This window comes from Ailuropoda melanoleuca, chromosome 14, assembly GCF_002007445.2.
Source record: "Ailuropoda melanoleuca isolate Jingjing chromosome 14, ASM200744v2, whole genome shotgun sequence".
In the NCBI taxonomy this organism is placed as follows: domain Eukaryota; kingdom Metazoa; phylum Chordata; class Mammalia; order Carnivora; family Ursidae; genus Ailuropoda; species Ailuropoda melanoleuca.
The window spans coordinates 10915429-10926513 of record NC_048231.1 but is presented as its reverse complement, the minus strand read 5'-3'; the positions used below and the strand labels follow the sequence as shown (position 1 = coordinate 10926513).

The 11085-nt window shown below is 56.1% G+C and overlaps 1 protein-coding gene across 1 annotated transcript in view; it reads right to left on the bottom strand.

The window, feature by feature from the left end:
• Nucleotides 1-356: 356 nt before the first annotated feature.
• The window catches only part of GALNT16 (polypeptide N-acetylgalactosaminyltransferase 16), an 89028-nt gene continuing 78299 nt past the window's right edge, over nucleotides 357-11085 (bottom strand). The window contains exons 14-16 of the mRNA XM_002917025.4: nucleotides 6454-6595; nucleotides 5617-5739; nucleotides 357-2494 (exon numbers count right to left, since the gene is read on the bottom strand). Of these exons, the coding sequence (XP_002917071.2) occupies nucleotides 2357-2494; nucleotides 5617-5739; nucleotides 6454-6595 (403 nt within the window). The 3' untranslated portion in view covers nucleotides 357-2356. The remainder of the gene's footprint in view (nucleotides 2495-5616; nucleotides 5740-6453; nucleotides 6596-11085) is intronic.

The window sequence follows — 11085 nt, the reverse complement described above, 5'->3', positions numbered from 1 at the left end:
GTGGGGTCAGGGCTGCCAGGGAAGGAGAGAGGGCTGGCAAAGGCAAGCATTCGGAAAAGCCCCGTGCTTTCCACTTCAAAGCCCCAAGTAGGGTCCTGCCGTGAGGCCACGGAGCTGGGCTCTGGTGCCAGCCTGCCCAGCACCAGGGACACCTGCTTGTCTCCCCCCACCCCCAGCTGCCAGCCTGTCATCCGGCACGCCCTGGGTTACCGTGGGGCATGTAGGAACAAGCTGTCAGGTACAGGAGGGGGTGAGACCCGAGCGCGTTCAGTTTCGGGTTTACAGAATCGAGGCCCCAACTTGCCCATGAGGCAGGGGAGGGTGGCTTCGGGGTGAGAAAGGCGCTGGTGCACATGTACATGTGAGAAGTGGTTTTATTCCAGGTGTGTGTTTCATAAAGAAGAGGCCCTCAGGGACAGCGAGTGGCACATGCTTTGGTCAAGAAGGAACAGCAGGAACAGAACTGAGTCCCACAGAGGACGGCTGACAGGTGCAGTCTGACCTCAGGGAGGGAAGGGGCTCTCAGAGGCTTCTCTGAGCAGCACCCCCCTTTACAGTCAGTGAGGGAAGCTGTGCCCCCTGTCCCCATCCCCAAGGGTTCACGCTGACTGTGGGGGGGACACGCACAACAGAGATGGGGGTGGAGGAAACACAGGGACAGAGGACGGGAGATGGTGGCCTGTGCTGGGGCCCAGAAGCACTGCTGGAGAGGGCCTGCTGAGAGCCAGGGGGGAGAGGAAGCCACTGAGGTCCCCCCCCCCCCGTGGGACTGCTGGCCTGAGGGCCACATGGCAGGAACAAGCAGTCTAGGCATGCCAGGGAGGGAGAAGGGGCACGGCAGCTCAGCTGGATGGTCGCTGCAGTCCAGAGCAGAGCTCAGACCCTTTGGGGGTCAGGGAGTTCTGCAAGCCGGGGCGAGCCGGGGGCCCTCTCCCCAGGAAAATGCACATACACACGTGCACAATTTGGGGGACAATTTCTGGAGATTCCCAGGCCCTCTGGAATCCATGAACTCCCTAGAGGTCCCAGGCTGATTTGCTTTGGGAGGGGGATGCCCAGGGGTCCTCATACCCCTGGTCTTTTGCCAAAGACCACACTGCCTGAGCCGGTAGGGTTGGGGAAGAGGAAATGGAGAATAGCAGAAGCACTTCCAAGACCAGGCGGCGGGCCCAGTGGCCGTGAGAAGGAAGGGAACTGGGGGCTCTGGCACACACAGGCGCCGCCAGCCCGCCTCCCTGCTCACTGTGGGAACTGACCGTCAGGCCTCCCTCCTGCAGTGGGGAGGGGTGAGGAGGATGCTTAGCCTCCAGCACTCCCTAATGTCTTAGGGAATGTTCAGCTCCAGAAGGGAGGTCCTGTTCAACCCCGTAACGCTGTATTTACAGAGGCAAAGGCTTTTGAGAAGGCGGGAGTCACAAAGTCTGAACGAGGATGGGGCTGCTCCTGGGGCTGCTCCATGGTGCACGGTGGTAGCCTGCCCACACAGGGTCATCACCATGGGCCCAGGCAGAGGGGACAGGGCACCAGCTGGTCTTAAGGCCCAAGAAAGAGGTCTTGGCCTGACACATGGCCAAACGGAAGCGGGATCTGTTTAATAAACTGGGTCCCAAGGCTGCCCATGGAGACCCCCTTGCAGCCTCTTGCTAGGAACGTGGAACCGGAGCGCAGGGTGCGATGCCCGCGGACGCACGTAGCAGGGGAAGAACTACGGGTTGTCGGGAAGAGACTAACTCTTTCGGTGCTTGGCTGCTTTTCCATCCATGTCCTTCTGCAAATTATCCATCCTTTGCTCCAGATCCCACCCCTCCCACACTCAACCCAGCCCCTGCCTGGGACAGGCCACAGAGCTTCTTACCTCCTTCCTGTTCTCCACCTGCCTTCAGGCTGCCCCCCTTGTCCGGCCCTCAGCCTCCCCATCCATGCTGCCCACATTCTCCTCTCATGTCAGTCCCACAGGTAGGCCCTGTGACCCAGCAGAGGCCCTGTGTGGGCTTCTGTCCTTCTCTGACCAGCCAACGGGGGACAGCCCCCCAAACACTGTCCAGGAGCCCAAGAGGGTGAAAGGAGGGGACAAAGGGCCAGGGGGTCTGCCCAGTCTCTGCCTAGCAGCAGTCCAGCATCCTGACCTTCTCCTCTTCTGGGGCAAGGCCGGGACGGCGGCCGGGGCATCAGGGCCCGCTCCCCTGTGCCCGCCCCGAACAAGCTTTGGAGAAACGTGTGTCATGGCAGGGGTGTTTGCTGATGATTCCGGCAGAAATGTGAGGAGATGGGAATGGCCTGCTTTACACTCCCCCACCCTAACCCGCTTCCAGTCCCAAAGTCTCATGCAAAAGGTACAGGAGGCCCCGGGCTACCGTCATGTGTGAGGCAACAGCTGCCACTGCTGGGCCGGGACGTCGGCCTGGCACTTGCTGGTCGCCAGCTGGGCGGGCCCAGCCTCCAGGCAGAGGCCGCTGACTGAGTGCTGGATGAAAGAGGCTTTTCTCCTCCATCTCTGGGGGAAAGGACGGGAAGAAAACAGCGATGAACAATATTAATAATGTCCAGAACTTCACTTCGCATATATGTAAGTGGCTTGAATATCCCTAGGACACCTCTCCCCGTTTAAAGTAGATTGTGTCCCTTACACAGGAGCTCGCCGACCCCACAGGCAGCCTTAAACCCCTTCCCTCCTGATGAGCTCTTGCTTCCGCAGTCCCACCGAAGTCTAGAAGTCAGAGGTCCATGGGCTGGATGAATCTGACCTGGGCTGTATTTTGTTTGGCCTGCACAGTGTTTAAAATTTGGCCTAGCTGTCACAGCTTCCCTTAGACACGGGCCCAGTTTCCTCTGCGGCACAGGGCAGCTGGGGCTGAGGTGCTGCTCCTTGCTGGAGGTGGGGCTCTCGCTCTCCATTTACCAAGGTCCTGCTGGGGGGACAGCACACCCCGCCCCTGCAGCACACCCCACCCCTCCCTGCTGGCACTTGAGTCTGCAGGTCCTGGCTTAGAGTGTCTTTTGCTTCTTCAAACAAGATTTCCTCTCCCCGCAGCTCTGTACTCATGCAGCAGGTGACCGGCCACCATGCCTGCAGTGGTGAGGAGTAAGGCCGGCGAGATGGTGGGAGGCCTGGAGTCCCCGTCACAGTCCCCTCCTGGGCCTCCCCTGCCCCAGGCTTGACAAAGGGGAAAAGCGGTGTTCCTGTGGAACATCTGGGGGTGCCTGGGGGGAAGACAGGGTGCCCTTCGGAACACTCAGGAGAAGGGGCGAGAGGCTGGCCCAGGCGTCAAGGCTCCGAGAAGAATAAATAGTAAGAGAGGTCTGTCTGTCCGTCTCTGTCTCTCCTCTCCCTGTCTCCCCCTCCTCCACAGGAAGTGGCAAGTGCTCAGCTCTGAGGGGGTGGGGCCGTGGGCTTGCTGAATCACCCACAGAAGGGCTGAGCCGCACTGCTGCAGGGCCAGGCCTAGGGCTGCAGGGGTTGGGGTGGGCAGAGACGCGAACTGACTTAGGAGGAAGGTGGGGGCTGCGGACTCCCCTTGGGAATGTGGGCCTGGGGGGTGCCCATGTGGCCGCAGCAGAGAGGGGTCCCTGGCCTAAAAGCAGGGCAGTGGGTACAGCAGGGCCTTGGTCCCTCTGGAACTCACAGCATCCTGTTGCTTTGTGCTCTTCTAGTCCCTGACCTCCCGGGAGGGGCTGGCCACACTCCACCCACTGGGCATCGCTGGACCACGTCCTCCCTTCCGCCTGTGGCCAGCAGGAGCCGTACATTCCCGAGCACAGGCAGGGGCCCAGCGCAGTGTTACGTATGAAGGGTGAATGCGCGGATGAGTGAGTGGATCACCCGATCCCTGGAGGGGCTCCCCAAACCGCAGGATTCTCACTTCCTACTCATGCCATCGGGCACTCTCCTGGCCACTCAGGCCTGCGCCCGGCCAGAGAAACAGTGCCCCTCACGGCACTCTCCTATCCCCTCAGCCTCCATTCCTGCAGGCGCCTTGCAAGGCAGGCAGGGGGGAGACTGAGGCTCGGAAGGTGAGTGGTGGCGGGGCTTGGGGTCTGCCGACTCCATCCCACTGGCTCCAGTGGCCATGGAAGCCAAAGGGGACCAAGGAGGGAGGCCTAGCTTTGAGAAGGCACGAGCCGTGGGAGGTCTGTCCATCCTGGTGCCTGGGAGGAGAGGCCCGGGGGCCCAGGGGGCGGCTGGGGGCCTGGCAGGACTTGCACAGTGGCTAGAGCTCCAGAGAGTTATTTGAGTGGCGGCCGCCCCAGGAGCTACTTCCTAGCTTGGCCTTGGCCAGGAGGAGTGGGAGTGCGCTTAAAGCCTGACCCTCAGAGTGGTCAGAAATGTCGGAAATGTCGGCTGCCCCCTGTGAAGAAGAGTCTGAGGGTGTCCCTCGCTGCCCTCGAGGGGCAGGGGCGGAGGACGGGTCGCCGAGGGTGCAGGACAAACTTCACCTGCCATCAGAAACCCCTCAAGTGTCCAGCAGGCCCAGCAAGCTGATCATGGCACACAATTCACACACACAGACACAGAGACACACACACACGCACAGACAGACATACACACACACACACAGACACACACACACACACAGACATACACAGACATACACACACACACTCAGAGGCTAGAGGGAGGGGATCTGGCTGTTTTTCCAGAATGGCATAGCAAATTGCCAGTCATCCCTAAAGAGGGAGCTGACCCAGGCAGCCAGGAAAGGGGTGGAAGGAAACCCTGCAGGCCAAGTCAGACAGCCAGGCCTCTCCTCGGCGCTGCACTGTCCCGCCGGCTGGCTAGGGCCAGGCACAGGAAGGGCTGCCGGGGTGTGGGCAGAGGACAGGCTGGAGCAGACCTGTAGCCTTTGTGTCCCATCCCTCTTGCAGAGGGGCTCCCTCCCAGCCAGGAAGGGAGCTGGGCTGCCTGCCACCAGCTGCAGCGTATCACGAGCAAGTGATGTCCTCTTGGAACGTCAGCTTCTCCCCTGACTGGTGGGCCTGGCCTGTCTCCCAGGATTCGTGGAGACAGGGTGGCTGAGTGCTTGACACATGGAAAAGGCAGTGCTCGTGTGAGGCGGCTGCGCCAGCTGGAAATCGGTGTCCCTGGGACTCACTTTCCCGGCAGCCACAATCGAGAAATACTTACCAAGCATCCACTGTGTTCTGGGTTAAGACCGTGGGCTTAGGGGTCACACTGACCTGGGTCTGAATCTCAGCTTCACCCTTTCCCAGCTGTGTCATCTGACACCTGTTTCTTAAATCCAGCAAGCCTCAGTTTACCCACCTGTTAAGATGGGGATGGTACAAGGGCCCAAATCCCTGGGTTGCACGAGAACAAGATGGGATCATCTATGTAAAACTCCTATCAGCGGCTCTTGGTAAAAGCCAGCTTTTGGCTGCAGTGGTTGTCAGGGGCTAGGGACACAAGACAGATGGTCCCTGCCCTGGCGGAGCTCACAGGCTGGCAGGACGGACATTTAACAATATTTACTCAAAGAAGTACAACAGACTTGACCTAGCTGCTGACTTGGAGTGACCCTCACTCTGGAGGGCTTGTTTGAGTCCATCTGTTACAACCCAGGGCTCCCCTGCCAGGAGCTCACATCCCGCCTGCGCACCCCCGGGGGTGAGGAGACTCACCTGCCTGCCTTCTCTTGGGTTGCACCCCTGCAGCAGGACCAGGGAGCCTGGGGTGACTGAGGTGGAGCTGACGGTCAGGCACTTCCCCTGCTGCTGGATGAGATGGTCGCTGAAGAGCCACGCCTGGAAGACAGAGACATGAGCGGCCGAGTCCCAGTGTACGGTGATGGAGAGGGAGGTAGGTAGACAGGTGACAAAAGAAATACTGTGTATGTTGGTAGAATTTTCTACAAATAATAAGAGTGAGTATATGGGTATTCACTGTACCATTCTTTCAACTTTTCTGTATGTTTGGAAGTTTTCATAATAAAAGCATTGAGGGGAAGCTTGGCTGGAGCTGGCCAGAGGACAATCCAGGCTGTACTAAGGGATGGTCTATGTCGGGGACAGGGAGAGACAGGACGTGGGACCAGGGCGGCCAGGGGATCTCCACGCCCGGCTCTTGTTTTCACATGGGTGCAGCGACCTTCGTTGCGGCACGCGCACGTACACACAGGAGTGTTGGGTGCCCTGCTGCCGTGATACACGTCGACCACAGTGGCATCCCACGAGAGAAGCGGTGCCGTCTGTGTAGCATTTCTCCCCAAAGGAGAAAGTGGGTGGTGCCCAGGGGGCAACTGTGTGACAGGCCGGAATAGGGCTGGGAATGTGGCAGAAGCAGACCCAAGAGCAGTGTGAGGAGTCAGCATGTTCCCCAGGGAAGTGGCTTTGTGGAGGGTATAAGCAGAGAGAAAATGGAATGAGCTGAGGGAAGCCCTCCTCCCCCGCAACTCCTGGACAAAGACCCTGGATCCCTTCCCCCTCCTGGTTCTGATCTCAAGTCCCTAAGCTGCTTACCTGGGGTGCTGGGGGGTTCTTCGCAGATCCCCTGCAGATCCCCATTCCAAGCAGGAAGTTCCCAGCTGAATCCTGGCCCTGGGATTCTAGGCAATTAACCCCTTGCTTAATGATGCCAGGGAGCACTTCCTTCACGGGGACTCTGAGGGAAAAGGGAGCGGTCAGGCTCGTCCTTTGCCCTCTCCAGGCTTACTCACCCTCAGCCAGAGGGCAGTGCTCAGGCAGCTTCCCGGGCATCATGCGCTTGGTCTCAGCCTCACGGGAAGGGGCCCGGGGAACAGCCCTAGCCGGCAGGGGCAGGAGGGCAAGGGACCAGGGAAGGAGCGGGGATGCCTGTGGGAAGACTGAGCCTCGCCCCACTGGGTCTGAGCAGCTGTGGGAGCCCCAGGGGCCAACCAGGCCACCCCCCACCATAAACCCAGGGCTCCCCAGTCCAGAAAGAAGAAAACCTGGGGAGAGACTGGGGCCTAAATATGGACTCGATATGACATCTCAAAATGACAGGGAAGAGGTCACTTCGGAGAGGCAAATTTCAGACCCACAAATAGGAAAATGTTCAATCTCACTAATGATTAAAGAAATACATATCAAAGAGTTACCACTGGTTACCATATATATGTGCATAAGATACAATATGTAATAAATATGTATTATTTCTATATGTTTATTTATATAAAATATATCATAGGAATTATATCAACACCAATCAATATCAATTCCCAGTGTTGGCAATAGCTATGAGATCAGGTCTTCTCGTACCCTACAGGTGAGAGCATAAATTGGCCCAATGGTTCTGGAGGGTAATGTGGCATGATGTATCCAAAGTCTTAAAAATGTGTACACATAGATAAACGGGGTTAAGAGCTACAAACTTTCAGTTATAAAATAAGTCACAGAGATGAAGTCCAGCATAGGGAATATAGTCAACAATTCTGTAATAACATCGTATGGTGACAGGTGGTGTCTAACCACACTTATCATAGGGATCATTGCATAATGTAGAGAATTGTTCAATTACTGTGTTGAACACCTGAAATGAATATAACACTGTATGTCAGCTGTATTTCAATAATAAAAAACACACAAAAAATAATGCACATACCGTTGACCTCACAATGCCAATGCTACTTCTGGAAATTTGTTATCCTGCAGCAATAATTTTGGATGTTTGCAGAGTCATTGGTTATACTGAAAACATAGATATCCAACAATAGGGGATGGGCTAAATAAATACTGATTCATCTGTAGGATGGAAAACCCCATAGCCATTAAAAATGACTCTAGGGGCGCCTGGGTGGCTCAGTCATTAAGTGTCTGCCTTCGGCTCAGGGCGTGATCCCAGAGTCCTGGGATCGAGCCCCACATCAGGCTCCTCCGCTGGAAGCCTGCTTCTTCCTCTCCCACTCCCCCTGCTTGTGTTCCCTCTCTCGCTGGCTGTCTCTCTCTGTCAAGTAAATAAATAAAATCTTAAAAAAAAAATGACTCCAAACGAGTATCTGATCACATGGAAAAATGTTTATAACATACTGTTAAATAAAACAGGCGTGTTTCAAAATATTACTTAAAAATTTATATGCACAGGAAGATATGCTTAAATACACATCTCACACACACACACACACACACACACACACACACACACACACACACGATACAGTTGTCTTACTCCGTGGATAATAAAACTAAAGAGGCTGCTGGTCCCAGCTGATGCGGGCTTGCTGTATTCCTGGGTTTAGAAGGTCAGACACACTCTTGGGTTATGGCCCCAGGGGGTGATGGGCTTAGAGTCAGGCCATGTACCTAATCTTAACCACCACTTGTTACCTCCGTCCAAAGAGTACCCAGGTGGGCTGGGGAGGGCAGCATCATAACACTTATGGCATTCTTTGATCTCAACCAAACCAGGTCTTCCTTCCTCAGTGCCGGGTGGAAGCCCCCAGAACCCCCAAACCATGAGCCACTCTCACAGAGCCTCAGGAAGACACCTTCACTTTCCCTCGCACGCTCCTGGCAGGAGTGTGCATGCCTCCAGGCCCCACTTGAGAGTTTGCAATAATTCTAGACCACAGGTTGAAAACTGCTGGCCCCCAAGCTGAATATGGCCCCAAACATATTTTTTTAGCTTAGAAAGTCATCTTTATTAGTTTCTTACTGCCTCACAGAGCATCAGGGTCAGTCCCTCCCGGGAATATGGCGTTTGAAGAGATAAATATTTTGCCCCCAACTTGTCAGTAGAAGGAAGTTTAATAAAAATAGTAATACAATAATAATGACTATAATCAATAATAAAATGCTCCCTATGATCCTCTAATACACAGGTGGTCGAAGCTTTGAGAAAAAGGGCCTTTCTGGGAAGGGGCAGAGCGTGCCTGGAGACCCTCCAGCAGCCCCCATCAGGCGCCATCTCCCACCAAGTAGCCTTTGTGTCTGGGGCGGATTAGATGCCATGTCAGTGGGTTCAAAGGCCCCTCTCAGTTCCCAACCCTGCCAAGCTCCTCCGCAGACAGAAAGGCCCCTATCAGTAGAGTTCTCCTCCCGGCCCCCCTGGGCTCTCTGCTCCTCCTCACTGCTCTTCCTTTATCCCTCCCCTTTCCTCTGGATGCCTCTCCCCTCCTGCCAATCACTAACACTGCCTCTTCTCCTTCCTTTCCTTCCCCTTCCCTCCCCCACTTCCTTCACCTACATCCTCCCTGTTCCTTGTCAATCCTCCTTTCCTTTGAAAAATTTTTTTTTATTTTTTAAGTAATCTCTCCACCCAAAGTGGGCTTGAACTCTCAACCCTGAGATCAAGAGTCGCCTGCTTTATTGACTGAGCCAGCCAGGCACCCCCTCTTCCTTTCCTTTGGATCAGACTGTCTTTCCTACCTTGACCCTGAGCAGAGACCATGCTATGCCCCAAGTTGGCCTCACCTAGAGGCTGGACAGTCCACACCCAAGACCCCAGATTGCTCCAGGGACCTAGTCCTTCTCCATCCTTCATCCCACCTCTTGCTTGCAGGCTTTCTGAGGCTTGGCCCAGGGAAGGAGAACTTGGGCACAATCGTAGCTGGACTCCAGGTAGTTATTCTATTCCCAGTAGCTAGCACAGATCGGCGTTGGGAGCAGAGGGGAAAGGCAGGATAAGGGCTGGGAGTCAGGGCCCCCAGGTCCTGGGTACCCAGACCAGCCTCCGAATCACTCTCCAACCCAGGCCCTCCCTGAGTCTGAGTTTCCACACAACCCCGGGCCAGCAGGAGCAGGAAATGCCTCAAGCTCTTTGCTCATTCCTGTCTCTGGGTCCTGGGATAGGGGGTGAGCCCTGTCAGGGCGTGTCAAGGGGAGCCCTCTGATTCAGGGGTTAGGGGGAGGCTCCGGCCTCAAACACATTTTGTCTGACCTGCATGTCGTGGTTGTTGTTGCTTTAATTAACTGGCAATATTAAAAAGCTGGTGGTTACACAAAGAAATCTGAATCCAGCTTAAGAACATAGGAACACCAGGCCACACAGCTTGCACCCCCGCGAGGCGCTCGAGGCACTAACACAGGGTTGTGCTGCCCCCTGGGGGACAGGCTTTTGCATCCCAGCGCGGCCTTGGTCCCCACAACTCCCTCGCGTCTCATTGCTGCCCACCTGATTGGTTTGCATCACCCAACTGAGCGTTGTAGGACTTGAATCCATAACTTCCACCAGGGGCGAGGGGGTTGGGATGCAAGGACTCCACCCCCTCTGTTCCGTCCAGGGGCAACCTGTTCTCTTGCCCTGCTCTGTGGAGACGAGATGCCTGCTGAGGTCCCTCGGACCTGCTCAAGAATGCGGCCCAAGTTGTTCCAGATCCTTCTACACGCCTCCTCTCCCTGCCCCCGGTCTTCAGGGAGATGTGCAGGGTGTTCAGCTTTCAGAGCTGAGGGGGGCACGGTCCATGTGTGGCAAGAGCCACTGGCATGAAGGCCTGCTCACTGATGCTTATGGGGGAAACACGGGGCTTGGGCAACAATCTCCAAACCCAATGTGGCTTGTGAGGGGTCTGTGTGGCCGCAGCCCTGGAGACGCTGGCACGGTCGTCTCCACCTCTCCCTCGGCTTCCCGCTGAGCCCAGCTCCATGACACCTGCGCCTGCCTCCCTCTCTGTGGGCCTCCTCCCAGCTGGGCTGCCATTAGCCCTTATGAGGCCTTTGTAGAGACAGCAAAAGCATCCCTTCCTCGAGACAGTTACTTCCAGCTGTTAGAAGACTGTCATCATATACCGGGGTTTTGTTAGAAGACTTTTACTGCCATCTGCCAGGAAGTGTTGTAATCAATGTACGCTCTCCACTGTGTGGTTAGCACTCCGGCAGATGTGGTGTGCACAGCCTGCACTACTGTTCCTGACCATCCTAATGAAAGTACTACGTTTGCAGTGCTCGAGGCCAACTGCAGAACTCTGATTTCCAGGGATGGGGATGGGGAGGGGGGCAGCTGTGCTGGGATTGGAGGCAGGCCTCCCTTCACCTCCTCAGTCTCCCCATTGACCGTCTGCAAGTGGGGCCCAACCGTTAGGATCCCCTGTGGGAGGAAAGCTGGTCTCATTGGGCATACAGAGGTCCTTCCCAACCGACGACCTGAGCCGATGCTGGCCCCTCACCCCGAGCACTGAGGCAGAACCGGAAGAGCGG